The 24,316-nt window shown below is 42.9% G+C and overlaps 1 protein-coding gene across 1 annotated transcript in view; it reads right to left on the minus strand.

Annotated features, from left to right (window-relative positions):
* Positions 1-3,126: 3,126 nt before the first annotated feature.
* The window catches only part of LOC137431333 (keratin, type I cytoskeletal 20-like), a 31,856-nt gene continuing 10,666 nt past the window's right edge, over positions 3,127-24,316 (minus strand). The window contains exons 3-8 of the mRNA XM_068122554.2: positions 23,564-23,720; positions 23,295-23,456; positions 21,558-21,683; positions 10,097-10,311; positions 7,865-7,908; positions 3,127-3,379 (exon numbers count right to left, since the gene is read on the minus strand). Coding sequence (XP_067978655.2) covers positions 3,276-3,379; positions 7,865-7,908; positions 10,097-10,311; positions 21,558-21,683; positions 23,295-23,456; positions 23,564-23,720 — 808 coding nt within the window. The 3' untranslated portion in view covers positions 3,127-3,275. The remainder of the gene's footprint in view (positions 3,380-7,864; positions 7,909-10,096; positions 10,312-21,557; positions 21,684-23,294; positions 23,457-23,563; positions 23,721-24,316) is intronic.

Below are 24,316 nucleotides of genomic sequence, written 5' to 3' on the forward strand. Positions count from 1 at the left end.
TGCATGCAAAGTTTGAGGCTGCGAGGCTTCATGGTTTTGGAGTTATGGATGGCACACGACACTCACACACACACACACTCACACACACACACACACACACACACACACATACACACACACACACACACACACACTGCCTTTTATTATTATAGATCCCACTCCTGACACCAGTTGTTGTGTGCCTGCCCTGTGGTTAAAACCGCAGGGCGACACGGATGACCAAACGAGCTTTATTCCCAGGCGTTCAATCCAAAATGACGGTATTCGTTACACGCGAGGGAAAGGGGGATGACAAACTTACCTGGTCGGCTTCCACCTGACTTCCCCGCAACTGGATAAATTAACTCAAACCATGCAGGAGTAAAATGTGCAAAAATACCGGCTTTGTTAAACAAAAGGCCGGTCACAAAATAGTGCACGATAAAACTATGATTCCTAAATGGAGCGCTCCCACACAGACTTGATTACAACACAATGGGAAAAATAACTGTAAAAATAAATGTATTTGTGTGGCACTTCGCTCTAAATGTCTCTTGAACCTCGTCAGGAATCGTCAAAACCCCCTCGCGTCCTTGGTGGCAAAACTGCAGGCTGCACTGCCGTGGGAACGAACTAGGCCTCACGCACCCTCTTTCGCCCTGCCGTGCTCATCTTCTGTGCACGAGGAACCGCAGTTCTCGGTCCGCAGTTCCTCCTCCTCACGATCACGAGGAAGATGTCGGAACACGACCGTTCACCACCGGATTCAGCAACCGAGTGATACAAAATCGTGGCTGCTCCCAATGAATGTCCCTCGCTCAAGAGCACACCGTATATGTCCCCGCTCTTTGAGAATGTCCCTCGCTTCGGAGCACCCCAAACAGAAGAGAGAAAGCCACGAGATAAGCGCGAGAGGAAGAAAGAGACAAATGTCGGGACACGACTGTTCATGATGAATCTCCCTTGCGCAAGAGGAGAAAATGTCGGCCGAGCGTTCCTTTATAGTCAAGGCTCTGACGTCATCTCACGACGGCTCTGTGTCCGCTCCTATCAGCGAGTTCCATCTTACCAGTCCTTGTGCCAATCAAATCCCGGAACAATCACTGCTCTTTGAAGCGTGGCCTCACCGACCTTGCCTGATTGAGGTGGTGATGTTGCGGCTGCAGCACCAGCGGTAGTGTTCGATGCCTGGTTTCCGGTTGGTTTTTAATTGGTGTGGTTAATGGCCGATTTCTTACTCGGTGTGTGTTCTGCGTGTGTCATAAGGAACAGAGGAAAAAATAACAGAGACCATTACATACAGGGGATTAATTTACCCATAATCCCTAGCTAATTAACAAACCCCACCCCTCTCATGAGTACAAAGATACACTTACACGACATCCGGTCTAAACGAATTTCCTACTTATGATACATCGAGGTTTCTTCTTCACGACAGTCGGGGCACACTACCTATGCAATTCTACCTGAACTAAGGTAATCACTGCCTACCCCCTACAAACGTAACAATATACTCTCAGATAAATTGGTTTCACCAGGTTGTTGTAAGGGCATTAATTCCCAATAGTGTGGAATATTTAGGAAGTTTGCTAGGAATATTATTTGACAGCAAAACCGGACCCATGGAAATTCCACGTAATGTAAAATATGATTTCAAGTCCTCAACCCATTTCTTCTTCAAGGCCTCAACGCCCACCCCATCCCCCATCCCCACCCCTCCCAGCATCGAGTCAAGCCCCCTACCTATCCCAGGTCTTCAAGCCCCCTCTCAGCCCCAACTCCTCTTCTCCTACTCCACTTCCCCTATTCTCCCCCTCCCCTCTCCCTCACCCTCCCTTGCCCCACTTCCCATGCTCTTCCTCTCCTCCCCTCCCCCATTCCACCTCCCTTTCCCTCTCACCACCCCCTCCCTCCCTTCATTGGTGCACTGATATTGAAGCAACACCCTGCCTGTAAATGGACAGGCTGACAGTTTATAGTCAGACAAGGAAACTAGAATAGACATTTCAAAGGTGAGTATGCTCCATATTTTCAGTCCACATAATGCCAATGATCGGGTATTATGACATCAATGATATTGTGACTTGATGACATTGTTGAGCTATTATTATAGGCTGTGATTTTGGTTAATTTGCATTTTCATCTCTGTGATAATTCATTTGGCATTCGAAGAAGAAATGCGGGCAAGGGGGTTAACAAGAGGAGATGCAGAAAATAGGGCAAAATGGAGAAGATTGTCATGGGGACCGCAAGGCTAACCCCCGCTCTTGCAGGGAAAATGGCCTTAAAATGCATGTTGTTGTTGTTTTGTTGATAATTCATTTGGCTGAGCTATCTAGTCCTGGGTTCATCTGCAGCATTTATATGTATCCGCTATAATCTTTCATCTGGTAAAGTGTTAACAGGCGCCAGCCTATAATTATTATAATAGGTGCTGCTTCATATCGTTCACTATCCTTGAGAACCAAACAGGTCCCTTTATCTGCAATTTTGCCACCAAATATCCCACTTGTGCATATCTTTCAAAAGAATAGGTTTTGTTTTGTTTGTTTGTTTGTTTGGTGTTGTTTTCCAAAAGCTTTGCCTCTGATCAAATTCAAAATTGTTTGATATGGTAGTCACAGGACCCTCGACCCTGGTGTTGGGCTAGCGGCTAGGGTGCCGGCTTAGGATAACCAAGGATCCTGGGTTCGAATCACGGTCGATCGCTGAATTAACGCCAGGGGGGTTGACTCAGCCTGTCATACCTTCCGAGGTCGGCTAATTGAGTACCAGTTCACTGGTAATTCCCTGTTTGTCGTTAAAGGCGGCAAAAAGGGTTGGCGTCAGGAAGGGCATCCGGACCATAAAACATTGCTTCAAAAAGGGGACGGAAAAACAACAACAACCACGGTTCCCGAAAAAGGTCCAACCCCCGCTTTGCGGGGAAAAATAGCCTCTAAAGGTGGTTTTTTTTTTTTTTTAATGGTAGTCACAGGGTTGATGTTTCCATATTTCTCATACTGTTGTGCAGGAGTCTGGAATATAGAATTTGGCGATAGAAGCAACCCGAGGTGGAGTTGTTCAAAACATTCCTAGATCATCAACATAGTCTGTATTGTGATCACAAGTGTGTTCATGTGCTTGAGCGAGCAAGAAAAAGAAAAATACAGCCATCTCCATCACTTTATTTTTATTGCCTCCGTCATGTACCCACAAATCCAGCATGCTTCAGCAGCAAGGCAGTACTACATTATATGGCATTTATAAGCAAGCAATTAAATCAAGCTGGCTTTACGGTGCTTACTTGCACCACTTCACATACTCAGGACTTCCTGTGTCTCAGAAACTTCTGAAACAACCTCCCCATCCACTATCTCCTGTGTAACAACCTTCACCACTTTATTTTTTGTTGGAGTGCCTGCGAGTACAGGGAAAATGAGAAAACAAGTCAGTAAGAAGATAGAGGATGGAAAACAGCAGAATAAATAACTAAGAGCCAAAAGAGAAGCTTATGGTCAAATGGGAATGATGTGATCAATGAAAACTTTAACGTTAGAGTGTCCAGAATGATGTACTTGATGACATCAATGAGCTAAGCTAAACAAACAGAAAAAAACAAACTGATTTTCTTCATGAAATTCGACCATTCCACAATTTCTTCCTGGTGCTGAGATCACAATTATTGTGTTACAATTATCCAGAATGAAGGGCAGAAATATAAAACGAGGACATCGTCAAGTTTAGCATGTAGCCGTACCAAAGGAATGCACTAATTTACGCATCAATTTACTGTACCGTTATCCATTTTTCACTCAAAAAATATATATCGAGAATGAAACAACATTTTGATTTTATACTCTGGTTAGGTTATTTCTCTGAAATGACCTGATACAGTGTCAGAAAGTATTCACACCCCTTTACTTTTTTCACATTTTGTTGTGTTACAGCCTGAATTTAAAATGCATTAAATTGAGCTTTTTCTCAGTGATCTCCACATTATGTCAAAGTGGAATTATTTTTTTTAGATTCATTTTTTAATGAATAAATTAATACAGAAATATCTAATTTACATAAGTATTCAAGCCCCTGAATCAACACTTCGTAGAAGCACCTTTGGCAGCGATTACAGGTTTTAGTCTTGGGTATGTCTGCATCAGCTTTGCACATCTGGATTTGGGGAGTTTATCCCATTCTTTCTTGCAAATTTCCTCAATATCTGTCAAGTTGGATGGAGAGCATCGGTGAACAGCAATTTTCAAGTCTTTCCACCGATCTTCAATGGGATTCAAGTCTGGGCATTGGCTGGGCCACTCAAGGACTTCACATTCTTGTTCTGAAGCCATTCCAGTGTTGCTTTGGCTGTATGATTGGGGCCATTGTCCTGTTGGAACGTAAATCGTCACCGCAGTCTAAGGCCTTTTGCACTCTGAAGCAGGTTCTCCTCAAGGATTTGGCTCCATTCATTGTTCCATCTATCCTTGCAAGTCTCCCAGTCCCTGCTGTTGAAAAGCTTCCGCCAGATGTAACGCTTTACATTCAGGCCAAAGAGTTCAATCTTTGTCTCATCAGACCACAGAATATTTTGCCTCGTGCTCTCAAAGTCTTTCACATGCCTTTTTGCAAGCTCCAGTTGTGCTGTCATGTGCCATTTTCTTTAGGAGTGGCTTCTTTCTGGCCACTCTCCCGTCAGGCCAAGATTTGTGAAGTGCTGCAGAAACTATTGTTCTTCCGGCAGTTTCTCGCATCTGTCAAGGAACTATGCAGTTCAGCCAGAGTGGTCATTGGGTTATTGGTCACCTCCCTGACTAAGGTCCTTCTTGCCCAGTTGCCCATTTTGGTGGGACGGCCTGCTCTAGGAAGTCTGGGTCGTTCCGTATTCTTTCCATTTCCTTTCCATTTCCATGGAGCTCACTTTGCTCTTGGGAACTTTCAACACTAGAAATTGTTTTATACCCTTCCCCAAATCTATGACTCAACAACATCTCAAATGTTGTACTTGTGTGATTCCCCCTCTCTCCCCATCTTGTCTCCCGCTCCCTTTATTATATGTTTTATGTGTCCGTTTTTTTGTGATTAATGTTAGCTCTTACATGAGCCTCGATCTTGTATATTAAAAAAAAACTATTTGGCTGCTCAGAAATTGGCTACATAGTCATCCTTCTGCAGTATTTTCATCTTTCTCTCAAAGGACTTCGCACTGTTAAATATAGTGGATACAAACCTTCCCTGGTCAGGGTCTTGCGGCTTCAGATTCAGTTCGTTAAGAAAACTTCTAAGGACGTTAGGTCACACTTTAACAAAAAAAACAAAAACTTTTTTAAATGATGTTCGTTCTGTGGTGTTGGAAGTCTTCCATCGTGTACATTCTGCAGTGTTGCAATAATATGCTGGACATCCTGGAAGCAGAAAATGGACTAGTAGTGCCCTTCTTAATTGTTTTGCTTAATTCTTAAAATTTATTGCCCTTGTTAAAAAATTTAATTTTCTTATTGCCCTTCTTAATTTTTTTTTTTTAATTAAATAAAATTAAAAAAATTACAAAATGGAAATTAAAAAATTTGTGTTAAAATTAATTAAATTAATTAAATTAAATTAAATTAAAGTTATTTAAAAATGAATTAATTTAAAAATTAATATAAATTAAATAAAAAAAACATTTAAATTAACATTTTAAATAATTTAAAAAAAAAACATTTTCAATTGCCATTCTTAAAAAATGATCCTTCCATTTTACAATGCCCCGATTCTTTACAACCTCAAATAAGAACAGTATTGATAAATTGAGATTTATTAAGATGAGCGTCAGGCCACGCACATTGACTTCATGGGCCAGATTTGGCATGTGGGCTGTACTTTGGGGACCCCTAGTTTTAGAGCATAGGTTATCTGCTTGATGACTATTTCTCATTCCATTCCATTTTTGAGGCATCTTCCCACAACATTCCGCTCCCCAGAAGGACATAGCACTAAGTGTGGCATCTACATATTACATTCGCAAAGGAGAAGGGGAAGGTAGGAATAGCGGTTATCTGAGCAAACAAATATGAACATGGCTCGATGGTAAAGAGAAGACAATTGAAGGGAAGGAAAAGGAGATTGGGTGGAAATAATAGTTAGGAGAAAATATAATTAATAGGTGTTAATCGACCAAATATCGAAGAAAAGGCTGGGGAAGGGGGAGGCAACAGTTAATCAAAATTTGCAGTATATAAATAGCTTCGAGTGCAACACTGCCCACTGAGTTACAAATTGATCACATCCAGAATGGAAGTTAATCCTGGATTGTATATAATTTTTAACAATTTCCTTTACTCTCATGACCATGTGTACATGAATTTCGATTTCTCATGTGCACATGAATATACTGAAGTTGACTTGTTTCTGTACACTTGCAGTCATTATAATCGAAATATGCTGAGATATCTCGGTTTTATTATTAATATTATTTTTAAATTTATCTCAGGCTCATGGTTGAAGCTTGTATGGCAATCGGATACAGAACAAGGACGTCAGCCAGGTATACGTTTACCTGCATAACTACAAATACATTATGAGACGATAGACAAATGAATGCAGTGAATGGGGGTTTAACCCAAGATCCTGGCATCATGATTCACGAGTTTAAATGCAGAGAATAAACGGGGCAACCGATAAGATTTATCTGAGATTATCTTGAATTTAAGTTTTTTATTGATTCTGTGTAATTTGCGATTTTCTTCAAACTCTTTTACAGACCCATCATCAGGTGTGGCGATCAACGAAAACATAATATATGAACCGGGATTCAATTACAAATGTGGTCCGTTGGTTGCATCCAGGTGAGGTGCGGCAATTTGCTTCTGTACATTCTGGCAGTAACTTGGAATTTGTTTAGGGTGCTGGTTATAACTCGTGCACTCTTTGCAAGATACACAGTGGGATCAGTAAAACCCACTAATTCATGCTAGCAGACGGAGCGTCCGGCTTTATATCGATCCGATGGACGGCACATTAATTGACGCACTAGAGCACCAGAGCGACTGTCTATAGTCGGGTCAAGAATCTCACCCGGACTTGCCAGGTGAATGTGCTACCTCCTCCAAGCTATATTGTAGGACTATATATGAAGTTCATCTTTTCTACCCCCGTTAATTCACCCCAGATCCACTTTTCTGAAATACCGACTTCTTTCCTGGAAGTCCGAGCAGTGTCCATGTATTTTTTACCTCCCCCCCCCCCCCCCACTTTCCCACGCCTCCTCCCCCCAAGTCCCTCCCACAGATCTCCCGATGTCCCTGCTCTCAAATGTTGTACTTGTGTGCTTCCCTCTGCACCCCATCTTGTCTCCCGCTCCCTTTATTTTGTCTTATGTGTCCGTTTGTTTGTTTTTGTCCCCCGTCGCACCGCGGAGCGAAAGGGGGACTATGGTTTTCCCGTCCGTCCGTGCGTGCGTGCGTAAGCGAAGGACCGCATTCGAATTTGGTGTGTGGGTGCAACTCACGTCAAAATCCAAGATGGCCGCCGCCATGTATGTCTGAACCTTGTGAGTGGAATATCTTGAAAAATAAGCGAAGTACCAACTTCTAATCTGGTGTGTGGGTGTATCTCGGCATAAGGAAGAACGCTACTGAAACTTGGGTCCCCACGTCAAAATCCAAGATGGCCGCCTTGCGTCTGCCACTTTGTCAACTCGCATCACTTCACCGACGGGGACCTAGGCGTAACGCTTGTTGTCATTAATGTTAGCTCTTACACGAGCCTCGATCTTGTATACAAAAAAAAAAAAAAGGTGGACCGGGTGATTTGTTGAATGTATACTGTGATATGTTATTCAAATGTTTGTCATAAATATTGGCTATTTTAGACAATCAATGCAGAGCAAGCCTTGAACAATTGAATATGAATTGTAGCAGTATGGACTCACTTGGTCTTGGAGTGGGTTGTGGGTAATTGACCATTTTATCCTCTCTGTCATGGGTGGGGTGAGTGGTTTGAAGAACAACAGAGGAGCAAAGAGGGGAGAAGTGATGCCAATAAATATTGGGTCATTCCTTTTGAAGCAACGACATAATTTCCCAGGAAATACTACTAAGTAACAAGGAAAACAATTATATGAACAAGTAGCAGCATTAAGATAAATGCAGGTAGTGGACAAAAAAATGGAAACAACAAGGTAAAGTCACTTAATTGGGCGTTGGGCCACCACGTGTGTAAGGCCTGTATGGGGGGTGGTCTCCTCTTGAACCATGCTACCCTTAATTATATGCAACCAGGCCTGTGCAGCATTTTGATACACTGGTGGACCCGTTTGGTCCATTGGACAAAATTTTCATTGGCCTTCACGGCCTTGTACCTGCCTGCTGTGAGGCTTGAGCTTTAGGTTGACTTTCACCAGGCCCAGATGTGCTTGGGCCACTGGGCCAGGGTGGAGATTACACGTTCGTTATTATTATTGCCAAATTATACTAGTACTAGCCGAAACCCGTGGAACATCCACGGAAGGGAGGATGTGGTGTATGGATAGAGTGTACCATTATGGATGGCATAGGGGATTTGCTTGTCCGAGTAAGAGTTAGGAAGAAAGATGAGAACGAAGAGTGCGTATATGAACAACGATCGCCGACACCGGCACAAATGCATGCTCTGGATTGTCCAATCAGCGGACGGCTTGCTTCGCCTTCGCCCAGCAGACGCCAATACGATGGCGTCGTAAGATGGCGTCGTAAGATGGCGTCGTATCGGCAGTTAATCGGATGCTTTTGGGCCCAAACGTTGGCTAATTCAGATTTTTCGAGTATGGCTGTACGTGATAAACAAAGAGCGAGGTTCGTAGATCGTAAATCCATTAGTGCCGTGGGCATCGGGTCACTGGGTGCGGCGTAAAAGGGATAACAAAGTCGAGTCCTTACGCTATTATTATATAGATTATTATTGTTGTTAATATTATCTGTATTAATTATTAATGTTATCATTGTTTTTGTTATTACCCTCGCCAGAGGAGAGGATATTGCATTTGAGCCGTTTGTCTGTTTGTTTGTCTGTCTGTCTGTCTGTTTGTTTGTCCGCACAGAATAAATATGATTTTCTCTGCGAACGTTGGTTCAATTGACAGGAAATTTTCACCATAGGTGCGCTTCCACCTGTATAATTTTTTTAATGGCAATTATGACGTCATAGGTCACATGGTAGGGCGCCATCTTGGAAAAACCGAAAAAAATTTGCATCTCGATATCTCCGAAAGTGCTGCATAGAAAAAATTGAGATATGGCTCATTGTAAAGAACTCTCCATGGGGAATACATTTTGCCAATGATGATGTCATAGGTGCCTCGGCCTCGCCTCCATTGACGTCATAATTTGACAAGTACAAAACTTCATCCGATCAAGATGAAATTTATTGAGCGTCATCTTGAGATAAATTGGTGGAGAAAAAAAAATGATGACGTCATAAGTCACGTGGTTCGGCCGCCATATTTGTTTTAACACAAAAGCCTTTTAAAAATACTAAAACACATCCTGGTGAGGGTTTGCAATCTCTGATTGCTCTTTCTTGTTTATTTTGTCATTGGAATGCCATGCCGTGGAAGGATGCATTAAGCTGCTCTATACGCCTTAACATTTTTTTATTTTTTTTTTATACGCCTTAACATAGCGCACATGTGAAACATGGGAATTCTTCCGGATTATTTGTAGTTAATTAGCCAAATCAGCGCAGGAGGTCATGATGATCATTTTGGTGTACCACACCCCACATCAGAAAGCTCCAGTATCACTCAACAAAAGATATGCCTCACATCACGCGTGCGTACACACACACACACACACACACACACACACACACACACACACACACACACACACACACACACACACACACACACACACACACACACACACACACACTTATGCTAGATGAACCTAAGCAAGCTGGGATGTTATTTGCTTAATTGAGGTGTTTCCATTTTTGTCCACTACCTGGACCTCCAGGTGAATGAAATTGAAATATAACAACAAGCTTCTCAACAAAAAACGAACACAAATTGATGAAAAGCAATATATAATCATTCTTGTGTCAACTATGTGCTATATAAGCTCAAGCTAGTTCCCAGCCTTTATCTCAAACCATTATTGAGCAAAGGTATTGGCATGATGCTCACCCATCACCATTAAGTAGTTTGTGATACATGGCGATCTCTCTCTCGAGGTTCATCTTTGCATCAAGCAATAGGTCAAACTCTTGCAGCTGTCTGTTCAACTTTATCTGTGCTCCTTCCAGGTTTTCCTCTGCTTTTAACAAGCTGGGCTGCAATAGTGATAGCTCATTGGCCTTACGGGCTTCTGTCTCTTGCAGTATCTCTTCCAGCGACAACACCTGTACAGGGAATACACTATGTTGTATTTTTAGCTGAGTCTACAAATATAATATATGTTTTTCAAATAGGTAAAGGAAAAAGCGCAGCCAACCAATAATTCCATTAACTGATAATAATAATGGTGTCCCATGCTCTTGACAGAATATGAGGCACCATTATTTTTTACAACAGTGTTGTACAAAACGAGTTGGTATCACTTTGTATGCTTTGCACGAGTTATTACTTGCAAAATCGAAGATTTTTCAAGTATATTGGTCGGTTCCGTTTGTGGTTCTGTCTGTTTGTCTGTCTGTTTGTCTGTTTGTCACGTTATATATGTTTGTCACCGGCCTACAGGTCACAATTCTAAACCGATCGTCACGAAACTTCATCACGTTATATAAGTCGTCCCAATTGAGAAGCCTATTGATATTGAGGTCAAAGGTCATCTGGAGGTAAAATTTCTAAAATCGCCATTTTAAATCCGATTGACTTGAAAATTGAATAGCATTTGTATATCAAGTCACTAAATTGGGAAACATATTATTTTTGAGGTCAAAAGGTCAAAGGTCAACTCAAGGTCAAATTTTAAAAATCATCAATTTTCATCTAAAAAGCTGTCAATTCTCAACCGATTGACTTGAAAATTGAACAGGATTTGCACATTGAGTCACTAAATAGGGAAACCAACTATTTTTGAGGTCAAAAGGTCAAAGGGCAACTCAAGGTCAACCCTCCAAAATCATTTTTCATCTGAAAAATCGTCACTTTTCTTCCTATTGACCTGAGCTTTTTTTTGTATACTGAATCGAGGCTCGTGAAAGAGCTGACATTTATTTCACAAACAAATCAACCAGACAAACAAAATATATAAAAAGAGGGAGCGGAAGACAAGAGAAGGGGAAGCACACAAACACTTGAGGGCACACAACATTTAAGAGCAGGGAGATGTGTGGGAGGGAGAGGGCTTGGGGGGAGGGGGGTGGCAGAAGTATCAAACACAAGGACACCAAGGACTTCCAGGACAGAAGTTGGTCTTTCAAAAAAGTGGAATTGGGGTGAAATTAGCGGGGATAGAAAAGATCAATGTTTTGGATGGGGGAAGATAAGAGATGGTGATGAACAGCTGTTTTAAAGACCTGGAGGGTGGAGTGGGATTGAAGAGAGTGAGGGAGTTTGTTCCAGAGGTGGGAGAAAAGAGGAATGAAGGAGTGAAGGTGAGCAGTGATGCTCCGTGTGCAGAGGATCTTGAAGTGAAGAGCAGAGTGAAGGTGAACAGAGGTGAGCTTTGATCAAGATTGTCAATTTTAATCTTGATGAAATGGACAATTTGCTGTATCAATGGAATTTTTTTTCTTGGGGGGGGGGGGGCGTATTTTGCAAGTATCGTGCTCCGCATGACGTCTTCTTGTTTTGTTTGTTGCTTAAACCTTTTTTGTGCATAAAAAACGGTGCTATAAGCACTCTGCCTGACACAATGGTGCTCAAGAGTGGTATTGATGTTCACTTTTACAAATCCATGTGACTGATGCAGACCCACTTTTCGGTAGTCGTTGCTGGTACTGCTGAGGAGGCTAGTATATATTTCATACTTGGCATATTAAGATGTTTCATCTTAATCTGCATTTTTTTTTTTAACCTTATAATGCCCAACAGGATGGTGCAGGGGTATCACACTTACCTTTGAACTGTCTAGTCTGGGTTTGCTGCGCGCACGGAGCCAGGAGTGAGCGGACCGTGCAGCAAGGCCTAGTTCCCGCCCACGGGCAGTGCAGCTTGCGGTTTTCCTACGCTAGGACGTGGAGGCCTGAGACGAACCGGGACAATTCCTGATGAGGTTCAAGAGCAGTTCGGAGGGAAGAGTTTTTCGGAGCTGTTTTGGGATGACGTGCTGATGTCCTTGGACTTCGCGCCAGGCTCTGGGCCGACCGGGCTGACGTGTGTGATATTCAGCAGCATAGATTCAACGAAAAGCCCGACCGAATATCGTCGCTTCGTGGCTGCTTTCCGCCGCCGAAATCCAGCGCGGCTTGGGCGATTCTGCCCCTGTTTGGAGAACACCCAGCGAGGCCTTCATCGGGGCCGAGCGAGCAAGGCTTCCCCTGCCGAAATCCAGTGCGGCTTGGGCGATTTTGCCCCTGTTTGGGGAACACCCAGCGAGGCCTTCATCGGGGCCAAGCGAGCAAGGGCATGTCGGAACCTGGTTCGCGCCATTGACCGCGTGGTTCGCACCAACCGGAGCTGTTTTCGGATGACGTGCTGATGTCCTTGGACTTCGCGCCAGGCTCTGGGCCGACCGGGCCGACGTGCATCGAAGTCCTTTCCAAGGGTGTGGTGCTGACCGGGCCGCCGTGGTGCTGACCAGGCAAACAGGGCGTGGTGCTGACGGGCCCCCGCAGCCATGATGCCCCCCCACCCCCCCCCCCTCCCCCAGAATTTCCATGTTTTAAACGTTTCCCAGTGTGTACCCTGGATTAGAATAGGTACACCGTATCCCTGCATGTCGAAAGAGACGACTAAGAGGGTTGGCGTCAGGAAGGGCATCCGGCCATAAAAACATTGCCTCAAAAAGAGAACCATGACAATTACAACTACGTATGGGCAGGGTACAGCCCGAAGTGGAGATCGGTTTCTGAGGTTTGGGACATGGAATGTAGGGACAATGACAGGGAGATCAGGAGAAGTGGTGGAAGTATTGGTCAGAAGAAGAGTGGACATATGTTGTGTGCAAGAGACGAGATGGAAGGGAAGTGGTGTGAGAATGGTGAAGGTTAGGCAGGGACAGAAATACAAGTTTGTGTGGCAAGGGTGCCTGGAGGGCGTGAATGGTGTTGGTGTCCTGTTTTCTGAGGAGTTTGTAGACAGTGTGGTGAGTGTGACGAGAGTGAGTGGTAGGTTGATGATGGTGAAAATGATGATTGGAAAGCTCTTGGTGAACGTCATCTCGGGATATGCCCCGCAGGTTGGTCGGAGCGATGAAGAGAAGGACAAGTTCTGGTGTGCGATAGAGAAGCTGATGGAAAACGTGAAAGATGTGGAAGTTGTTGTGGAAGGAGGAGACCTAAATGGACATGTGGGAAGGAGTATGGATGGTTTTGAGGGAGTTCATGGGGGTTACGGATATGGTGTGAGAAATGGAGAAGGTGAAAGGATTTTGGAGTTTGCTGATGGAGCTGAATTGTTGATTTGTAATACTCAGTTCCAGAAAGAGGATAATAAGCTTGTTACATACACGTCAGGTGGGTCGACGACAACCGTTGACTACCTGATGGTGCGTAGGCGAGATGGGGGGCACCTCCGGGACACAAAGGTGATCCCAGGGGAGGAGGCTGTTTCACAGCACCACTTGGTTGTCTGCGACATAAGGGTGAAAGGTGCGAGGAGAGCTCGGCGGGTGAAGTACCAACCGAGAATGAAGGTGTGGAGGTTGAAAGAGGTGACAGTAAGGGAGGTATTAAAACAGAGGCTGATTAGGGTAGAGGATGATGTGGTTGAGCTTGAAAGTGGTTCGATGTCAATGAAAGCTAGTCTGTTGGGAGCCGTTGGTGAGGTATGTGGATGGACAAAAGGACCACCAAGGCACTCGGAAACATGGTGGTGGGACGATGAAGTTGGAAAGAGGATTGACGAGAAGAGGAAGAAGTTCAAGGAGTGGCAGAAGGCGAAGGGTATGGGAGCAGAAACAGCAGAGCATGAAAGTTATAAGGCAGCCAAGAAGGCTGCAAAGAAAGAGGTAGCAAAGGCGCAGGAGGCATGTAGGAAAATGTTCGGAGAACGCTTGGATTCAGAAGAGGGTCAGAGAGCAGTATTCAGGATTGCAAAGCAGATAGCGAAAGAGAGGTGTGATGCGATGGGGGTGAGTTGCTTGAAGGATGAAGTGGGACAAATCGTTGTGGACCCAGATGGAATTAAAGGAAGATGGAAAAGATATATGGAAATGCTGTTGAATACAGAGAATGAATGGGATGGCAACATAGAGAGTAACCCAGTTTTAGGACCGGCAGAGAAGATAACTGAGATGGAAGTTGAGGAAGCGATAAAAGCAATGAAGAGTAGAAAAGCGGGAGGGTCGACGGGAGTTGTGGGAGATATGTTGAAGGCAGCAGGAAGTTGGGGTGTGAAGAGAATGACAGAGATCTGTAATCTGGCGGTGAAAGAAGGCCGCATTCCAGTGGATTGGGAACTGAGTACCCTCGTCCCTCTATACAAGGGGAAAGGTGACCCTCTAGAGTGTGGCTCGTACCGAGCGATAAAGTTATTGGAGCATGGAATGAAGGTATTGGAAAGGGTGTTGGAGAGGAGGATAAGGAAGAAAGTGAAGATCGACGAAATGCAGTTTGGATTTATGCCAGGAAGAGGAACGACAGACACGCTTTGTATTGTGAGGCAGTTGCAGGAGAAGTACATGGAGAAGAGGAAGAAGTTGTTTCTTGGGTTTGTTGATCTGGAGAAAGCATTCGATAGGGTTCCACGCAAAGTATCGACATGGGCAATGAGGAGGTTAGGAGTGGAGGAATGGTTGATCAGAGTAGTGATGGCAATGTACAAAAGAGCGCGCACAGCTGTAAGGACGAAGGACGGGAACAGTGATGAGTTTGAGGTGAAGGTGGGAGTGCATGAGGGGTCGGTACTAAGTCCATTACTATTTGTAGCTGTGATCGAGGTGCTGGCTCAGAACGTAAAGGAGGGTTTACCGTGGGAGTTGTTGTATGCAGATGATCTGGTGTTGATTGCGGAAAGTATGGATGGACTGAAGGAAAAGATGAACAAGTGGAAGGAATGTATGGAGACAAAAGGTCTGAAGGTGAATATAGAAAAGACGAAGGTGATGGCAAGTGGTAAAGCATGTGGTGAGGTGGAAAGAACTGGGAAGTGGCCATGTGCTGTGTGCAGGAAGGGTGTCGGAGTGAACTCCATTCAATGTACAATGTGCGCTGAGTGGGTTCATCAAAAATGTAGCGGTCTGAGAGGGTCATTAACCAGTGTGGCAGCTACATTCAAATGTAAGGTGTGCACAGAGGGAGCTGCAGATGGAGGAAATGTTGAGTTGGATCTTGGAGACGGCGTGAAGCTGGAAGGTGTGAAAACATTTTGCTACCTCGGAGACATGCTGAATGGAGAAGGTGGATCAGACTCGGCAACGGTTGCAAGAGTGAGATGTGCATGGAAGGAGTTTCGGGAACTGAGTGGCGTGCTGATGAGGAGGGGAGTGTCGTTGAAGCTGAAGGGAAAGGTGTATGCTGCATGTGTGAGAAGTGTTATGATTTATGGGAGCGAGACATGGGTCATGAATGTAGAGCAGCAACGAAGGCTGGAAAGGGTGGAAATGCGAATGGTTCGGTGGATGTGTGGAGTATCGTTGAGAGAGAGGAAGACAAATGATGAATTGCGAAAGATGATGGGAATAGAGCCTGTGATTGATGCTGTGAAGAGGAACAGGTTGAGATGGTTTGGTCATGTGTTGAGGAAGGATGAAAGTGACTGGTTGAGAAGAGTGATGGAAATGAATGTAGAAGGAAGTAGAGGACGGGGAAGACCGAGAAAGACTTGGCTAAAGATGGCGGAAGAAGAAATGCGGGCAAGGGGGTTAACAAGGAGAGATGCAGAAAATAGGGCAAAATGGAGAAGATTGTCATGGGGACCGCAAGGCTAACCCCCGCTCTAGCAGGGAAAATGGCCTTAAAATGCATGATGTTGTTGTTGTTGTTGTTGTTGTATATATACAGTATATATACACTACCGGTCAAATGTTTTAGAACACCTCAATTTTTCCTTTATTGAAATTCGCGCAGTTTAATGTCCAGTGAATAACCTGAAATGGTACAAAGGTAAGCAGTAAACTGCTCGAGGTTAAAAAAAAAAAGTTTAGGTCAGCAAAAACGGGAAAATAATGTAAATTGCAGTTATATTGTAAAAAAAAAAAAGGCCTTCTTCAGGGAACAAGTAATGGGTTAACAACTTACAGCTGTTCTGCAGCAATGTAAGTAAATTAAGCCTTGAAAGTTGATGCAAACAATTCCTACAGGTGTCCCAACCTCTGCTGATTACTTGATTACAAACCCCCTGTCTGTATAAAAGCAGTATTGGAACAGACTGTTATTACACCCTCTGAAGCATTATTTGAACAATATTGCACTGCAGGAAGGAGTATATTGGAAACTGGAGGAAACTCTGACAGGAAGAGGTCTGGCAGACCCAAAGCCACAACAGAATCAGAAGACAAGTTTCTGAGAATCAACAGCTTGCGTGATAGGCGGCTCACAGGACAACAGCTTCAAGCACAGCTTAACACTGGTCGAAGTAAGCAAGTCTCTGTTTCAACTGTGAAGAGAAGACTTCGAGCTGCAGGTTTGACGGGTCGAGTGGCAGTAAGAAAGCCATTGCTAAGATGACAAAATAAGAAAAAGAGGCTTGCCTGGGTCATGAAGCACCGCCAGTAAACGACTGAAGACTGGAAGAAGGTCTTATGGACCGATGAATCAAAATTTGAAATCTTTGATTCATCACGCAGGGTTTTTGTACGCCATCGAGTAGGCGAAAGGATGGTTCCTCAGTGTGTGACACCAACTGTCAAACATGGAGGAGGAAGCGTGATGGTCTGGGGCTCTTTTGCTGGATCCAGAGTCGGCGACTTGCACAGAGTGATTGGCACCCTGAACCAAAAAGGCAACTACAGCATTTTGCAGCGCCATGCAACACCCTCTGGTATATGCCTAGTTGGTCAGGGGTTCATCCCACAGCAAGATAATGACCCTAAACACACCTCCAGGCTATGTCAAAACTACCTTCGATGAAAAGAACAAGACGGTAGACTTCAAATCATGAAATGGCCAGCACAGTCTCCAGACTTAAACCCAATTGAGCTGGTTTGGGATAAGGGTGAAAGCAAAGCAACCTTCAAGTGCAGCACATTTGTGGGAACTTCTGCAACAGTGTTGGGAAGAAATTCCCGAACAATATTTCATTTCCATTGTAGAAAGAATGCCACGAGTGTGTTCGGCGGTTTTTTCTGCAAAAGGTGGCTACGTTGCTGAGTCAAAAATTTAAATTAAATTTTGTTAAACAAAATGATTCTATGATTTCTTTTTTATCTCCAATTGTTTATTTGTTCTTTGCTTAATTTCAGAGTACATTGAGACATTAAACTGCATAAATTTCAATAAAAACTGGAAAAATTGAGGTGTTCTAAAACTTTTGACCAGAAGTGTATATTCATATACATACAGTGCATTCAGAAAGTATTCAGAACCCTTCACTTTTTTCACATTTTGTTATGTTGCAGCCTTATGCTGAAATTGTTTAAATTCATTTTTTCCCTCATCAATCTAAACTGAATACCCCATCTATCTATAATTCCAGTAATCTCTGTGTGTTTGTTTGTTTGTACGTTTGTTTGTTTGTACGTTTGTTTGTTTGTCTGTGACCGCTGTTTCTCGACAACCACGGGTCCGATATACTTGAAACTTGCCAGGTATATTGCTGGGGACCCGAGGATGTGCCTTTTCAAGGTTTCATATTAATCGGACAATTACTTACCGAGCTATGTCCAAAAAACGATTCAACCAATCAGAGAGCAGCGAGCTATCGCGTGTGCCGAACGTGGCGAACACACTCTGCCTCGGATGGCACATTTGAGAGCGTATTCATTTATTTCACGTTTGCAAACTATGTTGGCGCTATGTTGGCGTTAAATTATGTTTTACAACTAATTAAAACCATTTCATGTAAATAGAGGGGGGGGGGGGGGGATTGTCACTGTACTCGCAAGCCGTTCGCCGTTCGCTTTGGCGTTGCGAATGAACCAAAACATTTCATGGACCAAACCATTTCATGTAAAGCGTTCGCCGTTCGCTTTGGCGTTGCGAATGGACCAAAACATTTCATGGACCAAACCATTTCATGTAAATAGAGGGGGGGATATAATTTTAGATATAGATATAGTACGGGCATGCCCTAGTAATGACAAAGAGAAAACAGGATTTTAGAAAGTTTTGCAAATTTATTAAAAAGAAAAAACTGAAATATCACATTGATATAAGTATTCAGACCCTTTGCTATGACGCTTGAAATTTAGCTCAGGTGCCTCCCATTTCTCTTGATCATCTTTGAGATGTTTCTACACCTTGATTGGAGTCCACCTGTGGTAAATTCAATTGATTGGACATGATTTGTAAAGGCACACACCTGTCTATATAAGGTCTCACAGCTGACAATGCATATCAGAGCAAAAACCAAGCCATGAGGTCGAAGGAACTGCCTGCAGAGCTCAGAGACAGGATTGTGTCGAGGCACAGATCTGGGGAAGCCTACAAAAAAAATCCTGTTTTCTCTTTGTCATTATGGGGTATTGAGTGTAGATTGATGAGGGAAAAATGAATTTAAACGATTTCAACAAAAGGCTGCAACATAACAAAATGTGAAAAAAGTGAAGGGGTCTGAATACTTTCTGAATGCACTGTATACATATATATACATATAGTCACGTGAAAAAGTAAGTACACCCCATGTAAAGTTTTGACTTTTTCAACATATTTCAACATACAGCTATTTGATCTTCATTTGAACAATATTGACAGATAAAGGTGATATAATATAACAAATATCATGAAACATTTACATTTTGTCGTCCATTGTATATTTTAAATAAACATAAATGCAAATTTTGCATGTGGAAAAAGTAAGTACACCCTTGGCTCTATTAGGTGGTATTGCCCCCTTTGGCAGAAACAACCTCAAGTCGGCGTTTCTTATAACTATCTACCAGTCTCTGACATCGACTGGGAGAAATTTTTTCCCACTCCTCAATGCAGAATTCTTTCAGCTGTGCGATGTTTGAGGGTTGTTTTTGCATGCACAGCTCGTTTCAAATCCCCCCACAACATCTCAATGGGATTTAGATCCGGGCTTTGACTTGGCCATTCCAGAACCCTCCATTTCTTTATTTTCAGCCATTCCTTGGTGGATTTACTGGTATGTTTAGGGTCATTGTCATGTTGCAAGGTCCACCGTCGGTTGAGCTTCAACTTTCCGACTGATGGCCTCACATTATCCTCAAGCACCCTCTGGTTCAATGAAGAATACATAGTGGATTCTATGATGGTGAGCTGCCCAGGCCCTGATGCACCAAAGAAGCCCCAAACCATAATATTTCCACCATCATGCTTTACAGTTGGTATCAGTTTCTTGTGGTCAAATGCTGTCTTTGGTTTTCGCCAAACATGTCTTCTGGTACTGTGGCCAAATAGCTCTACCTTTGACTCATCTGTCCAGAGCACATTGTTCCAGAAGTGCTGGTCTTTGCCTCGGTGTTCATTGGCAAACTTTAGTCTTGCCCTGATGTTCTTTCTGGACAGCAAAGGTTTCCTCCTGGCACACCGCCCATGCAGATCAAATTTGTGCAGCCTCTTTCTCATGGTAGACTCGTGCACTTTGACATCAACAGTGGCAAGAGCTACCTGTAGGTCCCGTGATGACATTCTGGGGGTTCTTAGAGACTTCTTTCAGCATCTTGAGGTCTGCTCTCGGGCTGAACTTGCTGGGGCGGCCTGACCTGAACAAGTTGGCAGTTGTTTGGAATCTTCTCCACTTGTAGATGATCTTCCGGACAGTCGAATGCTTGATTTCAAATTGTTTGGAGATCTTTTTAAATCCCTTCCCAGACTCGTAGGCATCTATAACCTTCTTTCTGAAGGTATCAGAGAGCTCTTTTGATCTGGGCATGGTGACGCCACACACCTCAACAACAAAGAGCAAACCAAACTAAATGTCTGAGGTTTAAATAATACAGGTTCCTCCAAGATCCTCTCTAACGATGTTCTAATCATTTGCACCTGAGCTGGTTCACCTGATTCTAATTTTAGGTATTTGAAGTAGTGATAAATGTCGGGGTGTACTTACTTTCTCCACATGTGAAATTTGCATTTATGTTTATTTAAATTATACAATGGACTACAAAATGTAAATGTTTCATGATATTTGTTATATTATATCACCTTTATCTATCAATATTGTTGAAATGAAGATCAAATAGCTGTATGTTGAAATATGTTGAAAAAGTCAAAACTTTACATGGGGTGTACTTACTTTTTCACATGACTGTATATATATATATATATATCGTATGTACAGTATATATCAGGGGATTTCATTTTCCTAAAAAGGGCATAAACTTGTTAATTCCAATACACTGCAAGATTCGAGGCCTCCCTTCAACCCCTGAGGGATGTTTGTTGTACTCACCAATCTTTCCAAGTGCAGATTGAACCCACATCAGTCATTGTAGATGAAGAAGGAAATGAAGTATTCAAACACTCAACCAAACAGCATACCGATGAGTTAGACATACACCTCATTCTTCTCTAATAGTGCTTCATTGAGGTGGTGTGGAATGAGAATGTGGATGAGAATGTCACAGGGAATTGATGAATTGAGTTTTCCTTTTTGGTTTGAATCCAAAGTGCAAAAGGCAAAGCGTCTACCTCTGCACAGGAGTCGAAAGAAAAATTGCTATTTTTCCTTCGTACAATGACCAGATGTCCGAATAACTCATTGTTTGGCAAACTGAACCTCATTGAATTACTGGCAGAATCACATCCTACTAAATATTATAATTTGTAACTGCCAACAAGGGGCAAGTCATGTATAGGGGAACCTAATTGGCAGTTGTTTTGTCTGCAATATGAAAATTAAAGATTCCATAATATAGTTGGGGAAGATGCAGTCAATGGGGAATGTGTCAAGACATCCCATCTTGGCCATTGGGTGCTTGACCAATGATGTTAAATACCAACACACTGGCAATTCCATCGTAAAGTTGTAAGTGCCAATGTGTTGGCATTTAATATAATAATTGGCCAAAGACAGCTGCTAAATGGGATGTCCCCATGCACTCGACTTTACCCGTTCAATGTATACATGCAGCCTCAGTCAAGTTTCAAATTCCCTGCACATGTTGAATATATAATTGATCACCTTCACTCATTGCCCTTCTCATTGTGACCCTTCTGGAGTACATTGCGACCCCACGTCAGCATTCCAAACACACCTTGGATTTCAACCAATCATTTTGGCTGCTCCAGGTTTTGAATTGCAAAGTTACAATTGCCGACATTTAAATCGCTTAATAATAAGTAAACTTCGTACTCCCCTTTCAGGCTGCACCCCTCAGTCTTTCTTTATTTAATGGGTATGCAACTACCATTTGGCTTGATTAACGTGGGGTACCTTTTTGACAACTGTGACGTTATGGAGCTGGAATTTCACATACCGTACTGTTTAATGACTGGTACTCCATGGAGAGGGTTTGCAATAAACGTCGCAACTCTGTAACCTTAGGACGACTCTCCTCCAGGGCCTCGCAATTCTTCGCCATCTGGGGAGCTATCTTCTTGCACTGCAAGGAGGGAGCATCGTGCAAGGAACGGGGCAAAAACATAAATCCTCAATGACTTTTCATAATAGTCGCTGAATAGCCGTTACTGCCAAGATGCAGCAAGTTATCGCTCATCTAAGAGGCGATTTAGTTTCGCATTTCATCATGACCATGTATCGTGGCCTATGCAGAGCGTTGATGTTGCAGAATAACATGGTATCACCAATAACAGAGCTGTCTAGCATGGGTTCAAATCCCGACCCACCCCTAAACTGTCATCCCGGTATTTCACAGGTTTGAGTGATTCGTCAATGTGCGGACCGTCCCTCGGATGAACGTTAAACAGGCTTCCCATCTGTCAGCACTCGTTGGTGGACGGTAAAGATCCCACAATGTCCTTCATGAACAGTAGGCGAGCTATCGCCGGCAACATGGCCAGATTCCTGCCCTAACCAGCAGAGGGCATTGCATCATCGGCAAAGCCACGCTTCCAGCCAATGATACTACCCCGCAGCCTTGTGCTGCATATAAATCGAAGAAGAAGAAGAAGGTACCTTAGGGTGTACAATTTACTGATTTAGTGTTTGTCAATCAGGAAAGGAGGCCAAGTGAATATGATTGTGGAAAAAAAAATGGAATTCTTTTCATCTTTAATGATGATCAGTTATGAATTCCAACTATGATATTTTGGCTTTTCACTATACAAGAGATGACAGATGGTAATGACACTACAAACTGCCAGCGTGACTGGTTCCAAATATCGACAAAACAAAGGAAACTAGAAAGCATCTGAAAATGCAAAGCCCGTCCGCGTCCATTTGCATTCAGGTGTCTTCTTCTTCTTCCGTATTCCCAAAATAACGAAAACAGTTTTTAAAAAAAAAGCAAAATGAAAATTGATGATTTTATGCAGCCTTGACCTTTGAGCTTTCAATCTAAAAAAAAAAAAATCAGCTTCTAGCTTTTGATTGGTGAATCAATTAAATGACCCAATATGCAAATTCTTAAAATTTCAGGTCAATTGGACAAAGATTGACGATTTTATATGACATTAACCTTTGACCTTTTGACCAACCTATTGGGTGAGAATTTGCCTTCTCCGTATTATCAAAATTAAGTTTTGTTGAAAATTTGATGACAATAGCTCAAATGGTAAAAAAAAAAAAAAAAAAAGTTACGGCCTGGACAGACACACACACAGACATACAGACAGTGCAGGGGACGGGGCTAATGAACGAACAGAAAAAGAGGAGATAGGTGTGGAGGAAACAATAAAATGTAAAAGTTTTACGTTGAGTATGGTTAATGGGGATAGAATAGACTAATAGAGGATGACATGAGATGACGGTGCCCCACTTGCTTGAAGCTTTAGAGGGGAAGAAGTGTGCAGTCGAACCACCTACAGAAGACAGTTGCACAAATGGATGGAAAGAGGAACAAAATAATTGAGGTGTGTACTGAACTGGGATAATGAAAGTGAAGCAGATCTATGTTTCTCATACTGTCTTATCGCACTCATTCCCATTGTAATGCTTCTAGATGTTTGCACTAATCACCATGCATGTATTCGAACCTGGCAGCCCATCCAGAGATAATGTGGGTGAAGGTGTGAGCAAAGGAAAATCCACACACCTTGATGTGATATTCTTCCTCAGCCTCCTGTTGGTTCTTTTTCACAATTTCTTCATATTTCGTGCGAACTCCATTCAGGATCTCATTCAAATTGATCCCCTTTACAGCATCCACTTCAACTGACATCCCATTATCTAGTTGTTTGCTCAGGTCTTCTTTTTCCTGGTATAAAAAAGCATGAAGCCATGGCCGAGTAAGATTTCAACAAGCAATTTTTATGATGAATATTTCTTCAAAGGTTTCATTGTCTGCCAAGTCATTTTGCCTACCTCCTTATGGTGTCTTTGCATGGACTCCAGATCACTACGTAGGCATTTCAGGTGCGTTTCCAGCTCTGAACGAGAGAGGTTTATGTCATTGGTCTTGCTGCGGAGAGAAACGATGTCTAACTCCACTGCCTGACGCAGATCATTCTCGGTTTCCCACCTGCACATACGACATTGGAAGATTGCAAATGCAGAGTACGGTCATGGTCCACCACAATAAGTTTGCCACTTGGTATGAGAAACATCAAGTGCGCAACCAGTGAAGAACAGCTCATTATATAGCATGGCATGCGTTAAAGTTTGTTGTACTCAATCCCATGGTATAAAGGAGCGTTTGAAACACGAAATGATATCAACAGGTTCAAAAGCATAAACAAAGTAGATGGTATTCATAGAAAACATACCCTGCACAGTCAACTTGGTATGAGCCAACTCTTCTGTTTTTGAACGTTTTTTTGTTTTGATCCAATATGGCTGCCAGACCACGTGAGCGATGACATCATAAATGTATATTCTCTAATATAATTGTTGCATAGATCATGCTCAATAAATTTCAAACTGATCAGACTAAGCGTTGTCCCTGTCGAATTATGACGTCATAATTATGGCACAAATGACGTCATCGTTAACAACACCTATTCCCCATATGGATTTCTTTACAATGAGCCACGTTTCAATTTTTTCCATAGAGCGGTTTTGGAGATATAGAGGTGCAACGTTTTTTGGTTTTTCCAAGATGGCGCCTGTGGCACATGA

The sequence above is a fragment of the Myxine glutinosa genome, chromosome 7, assembly GCF_964187855.1.
Source record: "Myxine glutinosa chromosome 7, kmMyxGlut1.1, whole genome shotgun sequence".
Taxonomy (NCBI): Eukaryota; Metazoa; Chordata; class Myxini; order Myxiniformes; family Myxinidae; genus Myxine; species Myxine glutinosa.